At 41.9% G+C, this 13,573-nt stretch overlaps 1 protein-coding gene across 2 annotated transcripts in view; it reads right to left on the reverse strand.

Annotated features, from left to right (window-relative positions):
• The window catches only part of LOC115479733 (calpain-2 catalytic subunit-like), a 175,605-nt gene that overhangs the window by 75,414 nt on the left and 86,618 nt on the right, over nucleotides 1–13,573 (reverse strand). For both annotated transcript variants that reach the window (XM_030217891.1, XM_030217892.1), the window contains 4 exons: nucleotides 6,908–7,110; nucleotides 4,373–4,412; nucleotides 3,917–3,985; nucleotides 2,709–2,754 (listed from right to left, as the gene is read on the reverse strand). In XM_030217891.1, the coding sequence (XP_030073751.1) occupies nucleotides 2,709–2,754; nucleotides 3,917–3,985; nucleotides 4,373–4,412; nucleotides 6,908–7,110 (358 nt within the window). The remainder of the gene's footprint in view (nucleotides 1–2,708; nucleotides 2,755–3,916; nucleotides 3,986–4,372; nucleotides 4,413–6,907; nucleotides 7,111–13,573) is intronic.

The following is a 13,573-nucleotide window of genomic DNA, read 5'->3' on the forward strand; positions in this document are numbered from 1 at the left end:
AGAGACAGCTGAGGGGGGATATGGCTGAGGTCTACAAAATCCTGAGTGGTGTAACAAGGGTAAAAGTGAATCGATTTCTCACTCTTTCAATTTATTGGGATTTATTAATCTTGAGGGACAGGCAGCAATCACTGAGGAGCTCATCATCTGGAGTTAGGTACCTTAAAAAAAATTACAATATCACAATAGAGAGACTGTGGTAAAGCCTGAAATAACCTATTTGAATAAGATTTCAAATGACTCCCATCACCTGCTGGGCAGCTTGTGGACACTTATTAAAAACATACTTTAACTTGTCTATTTGAAAATGCCCCATTCTCTCACCCACCCACACACACCCCTAATTTTCACCATGCAAACTCAAACCACCCCCCAAAGTGCCTACCATAAACACCACAATCCTACCTAACCCACCTGCTGCCTTAGGTGACTGCCTAGCCTGCCTGATGGTTGATCTGGCTTTGTGTATACCTTTGACATAGAAAGGTGCTGGAGTGAGATAGCCAAAGTCAAATGTAGGCTTTTAGGTAGAAAGTTGAAATCTAGAAGTCCTAGGGTAACATTCTCAGAAGTGCTCCTCATGCCAAAGTGAACTGGTTGTAGTGTATCTACATTTTCAGAAAGCTTTTGACAAGGTTCCTCATGAAAGACTCCTGAGAAAATTAAAGAGTCATGGGATAGGAGGCAATGTTCTGTTGTGGATTAGGAATTGGTTATTGGATAGAAAACAGAGGGTAAGGTTAAATGGCCATTTCTCTCAATTGAGGAGGGCGAAGAGTGGAGTGCCACAAGGATCTGTTCTGGGACTCATTGGAGCCAACTCTGTGGGTGCTGTGGGTGCTTGAGCACCCCCAATATTGAGAAAATTCCTTATATGTGTCCAAGGAGGGGTCATTTCCATTGGGCTTAGCACCCCCAATAATTTTGAAAAGTTGGCTCCTATGCTGGGACTGATGCTATTTAACATATTTATAAATGATCTGAAAATCAGAATGATGAGTAAGGTGATAAAATTTGCAGATGACACAAAACTATTTAAGTTATTTAAAACACATGCAAACTGTGAAAAAATGCAGGAAGACCTTAGGAAATTGGAAGACTGGGCATCAATGGAAGATGAAATTTAATGTTGACAAATGCAAAGTGATGTGCATTGAGAATAATCCAAATCATAGTTACCTGAAGCTAGGGTCCACCTTGGGGTTCAGCACTCAAGAAAAAGATCTTCTGCCCAGTGTGCAGTGGTGGCCAAAAAAGCAAACAGGATACAAGGAATTATTAGGAAAGGGATGATAAATAAGATCGCGAATACTATAATGCCTCTGTATCGCTCCATGTGTGACCTCACCTTGCGTATTATGTTCAGTTCTGGTCGCTGTATCTCAAAAAAGATATAGCAAAATTAGAAAAGGTTCAAAGAAGAGTGACCAAAATGATAAAGGGGATGGAACTCCTTTCATATGAGGAAAGTTAGGGGTAAAGAGGTTAGGGCTCTTCTGCTTGAAAAACAGACAGCTATGGGGAGATATGATTGAGGTGTGCAAAATCCTGAGTGCTGTAGAATGAGTAGAAGTGAATTAATTTTTTACTCTTTCAAAAAGTACAAAAAACTAGGATACACTCAATGAAGTTACATGGAAACACTTTTAAAACAAATAGGTGGAAATATTTTTTCACTCAACAAATAGTTAAGCTCTGGAACTCTTTGCCAAGAATGTAGTAACAGCGGTAAGCGTATCTGGGTTTAAAAAGGAAAAGTCCATAGTCTGCTATTGAGACAGACATGGGGAAACCACTGCTTGCCCTGGGATTGGTTGTATGGAATGTTGCTAATATTTGAGTTTCTGCTAGGTACTTGTGACCTGGTTTGGCCACTGTTGGATACTGGGCAGAGCCGCCGAGAGGGGGGGGGCAGGTGGGGCAAGATTCCCCCAGGCCTAGCCTCCAAGGGGGGCCTGGCATTGGAGACTCTCTCTCTATCATGCTCCAGACCCTGGTGATCGTGTCCCGACAGGAACAGGAGAGAGAAAACTCCGGCGCTGGGCCCCCTTAGAGACTGAGGAGGAGAAGACACAGGGCTTTGGGGCCTCTTTTTTTGCATGGGGGTCCCTGAAATAACCAATTTAAATAAGATTTCAGATGACTCCCATCACCTGCTGGGCAGCATAAGGACACATTAAAAACATACTTTGAATTGTCTATATGAAAATGCCCCATTCTCTCACTCACCCAAACACACCCCTAATTTTCCCCATGCCAACTCAAACCACTCCCCAAAATGTCTGCCATAAACACCACAATCCTATCTAACTCATACCCTTTAAGTTGCTCTCCCTCTCTCTTCCAACCTTACTCCATGGTTGCAACAGGTGGAAAAACTATACTGAAGAATGGCATGCAGGGGGCCCTGCAGGGTGCTACCTAGTGAGAAATCTAGACTTAATAGCATCTGCTTGACTTATAACCAAGAACTGAATCAGCCCTTTCTACAGCACAATGAAGCTATACTTCTGCACAGGTCCCCATTTGTTTTCATGGACTCTGAATGCTGCTCTTTCCTATCTCCTCCTTCTAGCAGAACAGGCTGATTCAGCTCTTCCTATCTCTTGCCTCTCAGCATGGGTCTAATTTTCCAGTGCATATATGTTTACACCACATATTTTAAATGTTATGTATCTTTGGGGTTGTGCACCATAGCTAATACTAACCTGAGTTGATGAAGCTTTGAAACTCAAGACTGTTCATTTCATTGTCCTGGGGAGAGAAGAGGGAAGTAGAAAACGGTGGAACAAAGATATAGTCAAAAGCTCTTCATCTGATTTGTGTACTACCTGTCAGAAAGTCACTTTCTATTAAGTGCACCTCAATGAAGCACTCATGTGGGGTACTTCAATAACATAAGCCCTAATGTTTACACATCTATTATGGTTTATGTTTATTTGATATTTGTAAAAAAAAAAAAAAAGCATAGTGGTTCAAAATGAAATAATTTAAGAAAATGAAAAGAACTCCAATGGCAAATAGGGTAGAGAAATTTAAAAGAGCTTCAATCAAACCAAAAGAAAGCAAAATTTAAAAGTAGCCACACATTATCATCATACTGCCAAAGCTCGAGGGTGCCCAGCGTTGATTACATTTAATGGGTATTGCCAAACACAACTGCAAATAAATGTGTCTTAAGAGCCGCTTTGAATCTGGGAAATGATAACAAAGCAGAGAGACTGGGGCAGCAAGTTCCACAGTGTCGGAGCCACACAAAAGAACGTACATGCACATACATGTTTAGAATATCGGAAAATACATGTTTAACTTACATAACAATTATGTGCATTGAGGTGTACACATGGGTGGGGCTCAAGCTTACACACATAACTTGCAGAATACTGTAAGTTATACCCATACCAACATTTAGCTGTGAGCACTTACACAACTTCTATGGCTAGTGTAAGTGCTCCCATCTAACTTTTAGGCATGTATACACCTGGTTATGCTAGTATTGGGTGCCTACACTCCTTTATAGAACAGGTCCTGTGCTGCTTAGAGGACCCAGAGCTCCTGCTCCTAGAACCTCTGCTTCTTCCTTTCACATCACAGGTAAAGACTTCAGAAGTGTGATCTTCCTCACAGTAGTGCCCTGTTAATGCCAGGCAGAGACTTTCACTGTGAGTTTCCTCAAAATAGTGCCCTGTCAACAGCAATGTTATATACTTCTCTCCCAAACTGTTCAAAACATCCCTCTCTAGAATCTTCTAGTTTCACCACCTCTTGCAACCCTTTGAATGCTGAATACACCTTCTCCCTATGACCTTTTAAGTGCTGGGTATGCACCCCTTCCTATGATCCTCTGAATGCATCTCCTCCCTGCGACCCATGAAGCACAAGATGGCCCTCCCTCATGTGACTCTTGGATACGCACCCCTCCTGCGTGCTGATTAAAAATGTCTCTGATGTGGCTTTGGAATCCTGGTGCTGCTGACGTCACAGGCTGGAAAAAGGACCGTGAAAAAATGGATCAGATTCTGTTTTGCACATTATAGCTTGCATAGCAGACCTCAGAAGTGAGGTGGGAAGGAAGAGGGGGGAAAGAAGAAAGAGAAGATGAAGGTGTTCTGGTGGAATAGCTGCAGGACCAGGTTCCTGTTCTGTAACACGAACACACAATTCAGATTTTTAAAGGTTTTTTTTAGTTTTGTCTGGGAGTGGAAATTCTTGTATTCCACAGACATCTATAGTTTGCAGAAGCAGTATCTCACTGGCCACCCAGAATCAGTACACATAACGCATGGAACAGATTTGGACTGATCATAAGGCACAGCCCCATGGAGCAAGTGGGACCAGGACCAAGTGAGCAATTCGGACTAAAGTTGGTTACCTGGATATAGTTGTAGATGGAGGGGAAATTGTCCTGTTGCCTGGAATAAGACACCAAAAACATAGGATATGAGAGAGGACTATGAGCTTTAGAAGTTTATATGTCTCTATAGCTAAAGTTTGTCTCACACCTGTTTGAATCTTTCTCCCGCATACACTGCATCCAGTCAGTGTGTGATATTTGCAAATAGTGCACACTAAGTGAGGTCAGCATAACCATAAGCTAACAGTGTAGGATCCCCAAACCTAACCTGCCTTCTCACTCATTTCTGATAAAATTAGGGCCCTTAGGTATCCAGGTGCCTTCTATGAAATCATCCCCAACGCCTTACCTCTGAGTAGGCCAAAGTCTTAAGGGGCAGAAGTGATGCCCAATCACTCCTCCCTGGTAGTGCCTTAATTTTGTTACCAGTTGGGCTTGCCCTATGGTACAAAAGGGAGTCTTTGGAAGGGTGAGGAGAAAGAAGCTCTAATTGTATTCAAGTCAGGTGAGGGATGAAGTTTGGGACAAGGTGTGGGTGTTTAGGGGTTCAAGAAAGAAATCACAGCCCATGTCATTCTACCCCATCATTTTGTGGTGGCTTTTCTGCTAGTAGCCTAATGATTAGTGCAGTGGGTTTTGATGCTGGTGACCTGGGTTCGATTCTCACTGCAGCTCCTTGTGACCTTGGGCAAATCACTTAACCCTCTATTGCTCCAGGTACAAAAGAAAACTTAGATTGTGAGCCCTCTAGGGACAAAGAAAGTACCTGTATATAATGTGTACAGCGCTGTGTATGTCTAGTAGCACCATAGAAATGATTAGTAGTATTAGTAGTAATTCAAAGTGCACTAGCTCTGGGTTTCCCTTCTTCTCTAATCAGCTTCAATGCCAAAAATAAGCAGTGCTGGGTCCCTCAAAGACGGTCTATGTTAAACACTTCAGCAAGTGGCTGTAGGTACAGAGTGTTATCCATAATTAAGCTTTCAAGCCATTCTTCCCAGAGGTGGCTGCACAAATCTTTCAGAAGAACAGAAAATGATAAAACAAGCTTTTGCACTCCTGTTTGGAGAAAAAGTACAACACTGAGAAATAAAGCACAGCCTGTTCTTCCTTCATACTCATCATCTTCCTCTATATCTGTTCCAAACAGACTTGAATTTTGTTGGTTTTGGTTACTCAAGGCGCCCCCTACTCTCTTAATAAGGAAACATAAGTACATAAGCATAAGTAAATAAGTACATAAGCACCGCCATACTGGGAAAAGACCAAGGGTCTATTAAGCCCAGCATCCTGTCTCTGACAGCAGCCAATCCAGGCTTCAAGAACCTGGCAACCCCCCCCCCCCCAAAAAAAAATAAAAAAAATTAATAATGTTCAATGGACTTTTCCCTTAGGAATCTGTCCAAACCCCCTTTAAATTCTGTAAGGCCAGCTGCTGTCACTACATTCTCCGGCAACAAGTTCCAGAGTCTAACTACACACTGAGTAAAGAAAAACTTTCTCCTATTTGTTTTAAATCTACCATATTCTAGCTTCATCTTGTATCCCCTGGTTTTGTTGTTGTTTGAATTCCTCTGAACCTTCCTCCCTCCTTCATCATGTCGTGATTCCTTGCCTCTCAGCATCTTGTACCTTCTTGAATGCTTTCAGAGCTTTAAATGTTTCTGCCAGGGGCGTATCTGGAATCCGGCGGTAGGGGGGGCCAGAGCCAGAGAGGGGGGGCACATTTTTGCCTCCCTTCCTCCCCCCCCCCCCCGCCGCCGCCTCTCTCCACCCCCCTCCCCGCCGTCAACTCTCCCCCGCTGCTTACTTTTGCTGGCGAGGGGCCCCAACCCCCGCCAGCCGAGGTCCGACCCGCAGTCTTCATATTTCGTCTTCCTCCGACTCCTCCGTGGCCATGCTGCAAGGAAGTAACGCTGCAGTGCTGATTCATTGAATCCAGTTCGGAGTCTGACGTCGCAGCACGTTGTACGCGCGTACAACGTGCTGCGACGTCAGACTCCGAACTGGATTCAACGAATTAGCACTGCAGCATTACTTCCTTGCAGCATGGTCAAGGAGGAAGACGAAATATGAAGACTTCGGGTCGGACCTCGGCTGGTGGGGGTTGGGGCCCCCCGCCAGCAAAAGTAAGCAGCGGGGGAGGGTTGACGGCGGGGAGGGGGGCCAGGGCAAAATCTGCGGGGGCCCAGGCCCCTGTGGCCCCACGCAGATACGCCCCTGGTTTCTGCATAAGGTTACCAGTGGCACCATGTTATCTAGCACAGATTGAATCCAGCCTGGTATTACTTCTGAAAACATGACTTTGCCTTGTATGTAATGGAGATGAAACCAGATTGGCTTGGCCTATACTAGGTAACATGCAGCCAACTAGAAAGGCTAGACTCTCTTGCTTTGTCGACAGTTTGTATTTTCAACGTTTTGTTGGTCTACTAGGGATAGTACAAACTAGACTGGATTTCAGCATATCATATATATTTGGTCCAGTCTGGTGCTAGAGTTCAGTCAGAATAATGGAAGAGAGAGGGAAAGAAGTAGTGGCAGCCATCTCACCTGAACTTGTTTTTCTTCTTGGCAAAGATCCGTAAGAAGAAATCACCCACTAGGTTAGGTTTGTGGGTGGAGGGTATGATGACATAATCACCAGGTGGGAGGCTGATTCGCTTGGTCACTGCACGGTTGTTGCAGTGGAGACCAGTGTCTGCTACTGGGTTGTTCTGCACAAAGAAGCTTCGTTTCAAACGGGAGCTTTCTGCCTATGTAAACACAATAGGGGAAAAGAAAAAAAACAAAACAAAAACAGAACTAGTCTCATCAGATTTAGTTCAAGCCTAATCTGAGTATTTGTTCTGAGCAGGTGAAACTTAGCAAATCTGGCCAGTGTCAGGAGCTCATATTATCAACAGCAGGGATGAAAATATGTGGATGAAGTCTATCGTTTATCATTTATTTATTTACTAGACCGTTTCTTATTACAGAATAAATCAGAACGGTTTACAATCAAATATAACATTAAAACAATTAAAATACACAAATCGGAAATCAATATGTGATAGAAAAGCACAGCAAACCATAAAAACTAAAAATATACAATTAATAAAAACATTCATATATATAAAAAACAGCAAGGGGCATTAATCCCCTTTTTTTCCCCAGTTTGATTCTAAGCAGTGTTTCCAAAAGATTCTTGAAAAAAAATGTTTTAAGAATTTTATGAAAATGAATGTAAGAATCCTCAAGCCTAAGTTCTTTAGGAAGGCAGTTCCAAAGTGTTGCAGCCAGAAAAAAAAATGCAGATTTTCGAGTAGATTCCCATCTAGCTTTATATGGTGGCGGAATTACCAATCCATTATCTGTTAATTTTATTTATTTTATTTATTTATTGCGTTTGTACCCCACAATATCACACCTTTTTGCAGGCTCAATGTGGCTTACAGAGTGTTGTTATGATGCAGTCATTTCATTATCTTAAATACATTCAATAATCGGTTGAAGGTGTATGGTTTAGATGTAAGGTGCTAGGTAAGGTATTGTGAAAGGTGTTTTGATGCACCTGAGTTTGAGGAATGGTTTATTAGGATGTATTTAATAGGCTTTGTTGTAGAGATGTGTCTTCAAAGCTTTGCGAAAGCTGGTTAGATTGTCCATAGTTTTCAGGGCCATGGGTAGTGCGTTCCAGATCTGTGTGCTTTTATATGCAAAAGTAGTAGCGTATGCTTGTTTGTATTTAATTCCTTTGCAGCTAGGGAAGTTCAGATTGAGGAATTTGCGGGCCGTTTTTTGGCGTTTCTAGGCGGTAGGTCCACTAAGTTTAACATATAGAGTGGGGCATCCGCGTGGATGATTTTGTGGGTACAGATCTTGAACTCAATTCGTTCCTTGAGTGGTAGCCAGTGTAGTTTCTCTCTTAGAGGTTTCAACCTTTCGTATTTAGTTTTTCCAAAGATGAGTCTGGCAGTGGTGTTCTGGGCTGTTTGGAGTTTTTTAATGGTCTGTTCTTTACAGCCTGCGTATAAAGAGTTACAGTAGTCCAGGTGACTTATCACTAATGACTGTACTAGGGTGCAGAAGATGTTTCTTGGGAAAAAAGGTTTTATTCTCTTAAGTTTCCACATCGAGTGGAACATTTTTTTCGTTATATTCTTCACATGGGTCTCGAGTGTGAGGTTTCGGTCAATAGTGACTCCAAGAAGTTTCTGATTTTCTGAGATAGGAAGTGTGCCATATGGTGTGGTTATGGTAGTGTAGTTGTTTGTGTTGTATTGGGAAGTGAGAACCAGACATTGAGTTTTTTCTGGGTTCAGTTTTAGCTGGAATGAATCCGCCCAAGAATGCATGATTTGGAGGCTCTGGTTGATCTCGTTGGTTATTTCGTTTAGGTTACTTTTGAACGGGATGTAGATCGTGACATCATCCGCATATATGTAGGGGTTGAGGTTGTGATTGGCTAGAAGTTTGGCTAGTGGTGTCATCATAAGGTTGAAGATAGTTGGCAAAAGGGGGGATCCCTGGGGAACTCCACATTCCGGTGTCCAAGGTGGTGATCTGTCATTGTTCGTTGTTACTTGGTAGGATCTGGTGGTGAGGAATCCTTTGAACCATTTGAGAACTGGGCTTCCGATTCCGAAGTATTCTAACAGGTGTAGTAATATTCCATGATCTACCATGTCGAAGGCACTAGACATGTCGAATTGTAGTACGAGTATGTTCTTGCCGGTTGCAATAGTTTTTTTGAATGAATTCATTGCAGACACTAGTACAGTTTCAGTACTATGATTTGAGCGAAATCCTGATTGAGACTCATGTAGAATTGAGTGTTTGGTTAGGTATTCCGTGAGTTGTTTCGTCACTATGCCTTCAATCAATTTTGTTATGAGCGGGATAGAAGCAACTGGTCGGTAATTGGTTAGGTCCATTGTACTTTTCTTAGCATCTTTTGGCAGTGAAGTGAGGAGGATATTTCCTTTGTCCGTGGGGAAGAGACCATTTAGGAGTCTGTAATTTACTTGGTTCATGAGGTCTTTTTTGAATTGTTTGGGGGCGGCTTTTACTAGGCTAGTAGGGCAGGTGTCAAGTTTGCAATGAGTTTTGGCATATTTTCTGAATCAATGTGTGAATTCGTCAACTGAGATCAGATCAAAGTTGGTCCATGATCGATCGGCTGGATATTCCCCGGGTTTTGGGTCTAAGCATTCAAGGATGCTTGTGTACTCAGTGGTATTGCTTGGTATCATGCGTCGGAGTTTTATGATTTTTTCCTTGAAATAGTTCGCTAGGTTAGTTGCCGATGGGCTTTCTATGCTATTCGAAGTGACCTGTGTGGTGTCTAGGAGATTGTTTACAAGTGAAAAGAGTTTATGCATATCCTTGTAATTTGGTCCTATTATAGTTCTTTAGTACGTTCTTTTGGTTTGTCTGATTTTGTATTTGTATTTTCTTTGTAACTGTTTCCACTCATTGAATGTGTGTTCATCTTTTTTTTTTGGTCCAACCTCTTTCTAGTCTTCTAACTTGTGTTTTTAGTTCCTTCAGTTCTTCGTTGAACCAAGGGATTGAGTTTTTCCTTTGTGAAGTTCTAGTTTCGAGTGGTGCTATCTTGTTTAGAACTGTTTTGCATCTGTTGTCCCATTCTTGTAGAAATTGGGGTGAGTCTGTAGTTGTTGTCCATTCGTCGGTGTATATTTGTTGCCAGAATGTTAGAGGGTCTATTTTGCCTCTTGTAGTGTATGTTCTTTTTTCTTGTTTTTGTTGTGTCTCTTTTGTTTTCCAGAGGAGGGAGGTGTTTGCCTTGTAGTGGTCTGACCATGGTGTGGCTGTCCATTTTGTACCATTGATTGTGAGGTTCGCTTCTGATGAAAATTTGTAGGTTATGATATCTAATGTGTGTCCTTTCTTGTGGGTGGGTTGCATGTTAGGCCAGTGGATCTCCCAGAGTTGAAGGAATTCCTTGCATTCGTGTACATTGTTTGTGTTAGTGTCTTCAAGATGAAGGTTGATGTCTCCTGCTACAAGAATATTTTGGGAGGACATACAGGTATTTGAGATGAAGTCCATGAAGTGTAACTGGGCATCTTGCCATTTAGCCAAGGGTCTGTAAAATAGGATTATATTTAGTTGATCATGCAGGTTAGGGTGGTTGATTCTGACTGAGGCTATTTCGAGATGGGGGAGGATGGATTCAGCTGTTGTTGTGACTGTGAATTGGGATTTGTAAATTATAGCTATGCCTCCGCCTCTTTTTCCTTCTCTTGTCCAGTGGGTGATTTTGTACCCTGGTGGGCAAAGCTCTAGGATTATTGGGTCCTTAGAGTCATGTATCAAAGTTTCATTAATGAGAAGGAAGTCAAGGTGATCTGCTGTTATCTAATCAGTTATTGATGTGTTTTTTTTAATTATTGATCTAGCATTAGATGATCGAAGAGTCCGAGTTGGCGTATAAGGTATAATAAGATTAAACAGATATGAAGGGCTAGATACATAGAAAGCTTTATGTGTCAATGCTAAAATTTTAAATTTCATCCTAGATTCTATTGGAAGCCAGTGCAAATGATATAGCAATGGAGTGATTCTATCATATTTTGAAGCTCTGCAGATAATACGAGCTGCTGTATTTTGAATCATCTGTAATCATTTTAGATTAAGTTTTGATAGACCTACATAAAGTATATTACAGTAGTCTAGATGTGAAGTAATGTATGCTTGAGTTAGTGTGCATAATGATGATTTATTTAAGGAGTTTCTAATTGAACGTAACTTAAGCAATTGATAAAAAGATGTCCTTGTTACATCAGATATCCCTAAATTCTGCTGCTGTAGTGCATAATCATCTGGATTTATATCTAGAAATTCTCTCTTTCTCCATAGAATCCACAAATATTTGCAGAATATAAGCAGTTCATCAGGGCACGGAGGGGAATGAAAGAAAATTACTAGAATCTAACATAATGCAGACCAGCAGAATAAGAAAATGCCTCTTCGACTGCAGTTCATGCATAACTAGACAGCAGAGACAGATGGTTAATAGGCTGTCTTGCAGAAGTATGATTGGGTCAATAGTAATACCATTTTACAGTTACAGCTAGTTACATTGAAGCACAGGGAGATGAGTTCATACAGCTCTTCTTAATCTAGCTAAATGGCTGCATGCTATGGACATTTTAGCCACGCAGAAGAGAGAAGTTTGTAGATAGGCCACTATCACCCACCAAATCACCCAGGTAAATGGCTCTGAAAACTGACCTCAGTAGGGTAGTTTTATAAAGGTTTCTCCATGTGTAGAGGCAAAACACAGAAGAACAAATCTCCACAGGTAACACAAAGCAAAAGAACAAGGTAGAGATGGCAAAGACCAAAGACAGTAGGTGTCTGCAGTCCTTTATTACACTTCTATATGACTTGACATGGACAGTGTTTAAGCTACAATACCTGCATCAGGAGTCTAATGCTGCTCATACTTCCAGTTTCTGATCCAAGCTTGGATCTCTCCAGTTGACTGGCTACGATCTAACATTCAGCCTCAAGTTCTTGAGTCAGTCTTTCAAACTGTAGTTCCTAACATGGCTGTTTTGAAAATGTCTTCATCAGATCAATCTCACAATAGGAATGCCAGAAGCAAACAGATTCAAGGTTGAACATCAGATCATTTCCAGTCAACTGGAGAGATGGAAGCTTGGATCAGACACTGGCAGTATGAGCAGCAATAGACTCTTGATGCAGGCACTGTAGCTGAAACATGCTCCATGTTTCAGCTACGATGCCTACAGGAAGCAGGTGAAAAGCTTGGCTCTTCAACCAGGTCTTTAATGAAAGAAGTACCTAACTTTCTAGTCACACACATGCAGACACACAAACACAGAAGGAATGACACCGGCTGCACATACTATAGTAGGACATGTTTATCCACTCCTACCCTAGCTAAGATAACATTCAAACACCTTTCTGATCTCATTTGCAACTTTCTTTAAATTAGTACCTTATTTTCTTACTCCTGTTGCTATCCCCCTGATATTCAGCACTATTTAATTGGCCAGAGTGGCTGCTGACTGGTTAAATAGTGCTTAACCGGCTATCTGCCGATATTCAGTGGGGGATAACTGTCTATCCCCCACTGAATAGTTGAAGATTTATTTTAACTACATTCTGTTAAAACTAAAGTCCATCATCAACCTCCTCTGCATTAAGTCTCCAAAGAAATTCACATAGAAGTGCTATGTACAGCCATTAGTTTCTCTATTACTGGAAGCCTTTGATCTCTCAGGCCTGCTCTGAATTTACAACTTTAAAAAGCAGTTTATTACTTAAAGCCTTAATCCTAAATTGCCAACTAGTAAGACTGCTGATCCACAGGATGGGCTGCAGTGCCACCCAATGAAATTTGCCTAACTAGCTTCTGACACAAAGAATGTGCCTTGGTCCGGCAGTCCAAGAGACATCAGGGATCCCAGTGGTGTGGGGAGAGGAAACTATAATCCCCATCAACCAAAGAGAAGGCAAAAGTGCAAGAGGTCTAACAACTACATAACAGTAAGTAAAAGATCACCTCATTGCCACACCAAAGCTACCACCAGCACCCCCAGACCACCCTTGGGAACTATAGGACTGGTGAATGCCAGATCAGCTGCAAAGAAATCCTCAGTGATCAATGATGTCATCTACAAACAGCATCTTGACATTTTAGGAATAAGTGAAACCTGGCTAGATGAAAGTGGGGGGTCTACCACTCGCTGAACTATGCCCAACAGGTTTCAATATCCAACATCAACCAAGACCAGGAAGATGGGGTGGAGGGGTAGAAGTCTTGATTCAGGATACAATCAAACTTTGCAGAATCTTCATCCCCCAGCTAAATGAATCAGAGTCTTTTTTAATCCAGCTTCAAGAGGAGAAACAAATTTAGTATTCATGTCAAGCTCATTTTCAAAGCACTTAGCCTCCCAAAGTTCCATAGAAAGCTATGGAACTTAGCCTCCCAAAGTGCTTTGAAAATATGCCTCATGTAGGCATATTTTCAAAGCACTTTGGGAGGCTAAGTTCCATAGGTTTCTATGGAACTTTGGGAGGCTAAGTGCTTTGAAAATGAGCCTCATGGTATACCAAGCACCTTGTAACAACACATTATCTGTGCAAGAACTCCTAGATCTAATTACTCAAGTGACCCTGAATTACCCTAGGATGGTGATCATGGGGGATTTCAATCTACACATCGAATCCCCAGATACC

Source organism: Microcaecilia unicolor, chromosome 11, assembly GCF_901765095.1.
Source record: "Microcaecilia unicolor chromosome 11, aMicUni1.1, whole genome shotgun sequence".
Classification (NCBI taxonomy): Eukaryota; Metazoa; Chordata; class Amphibia; order Gymnophiona; family Siphonopidae; genus Microcaecilia; species Microcaecilia unicolor.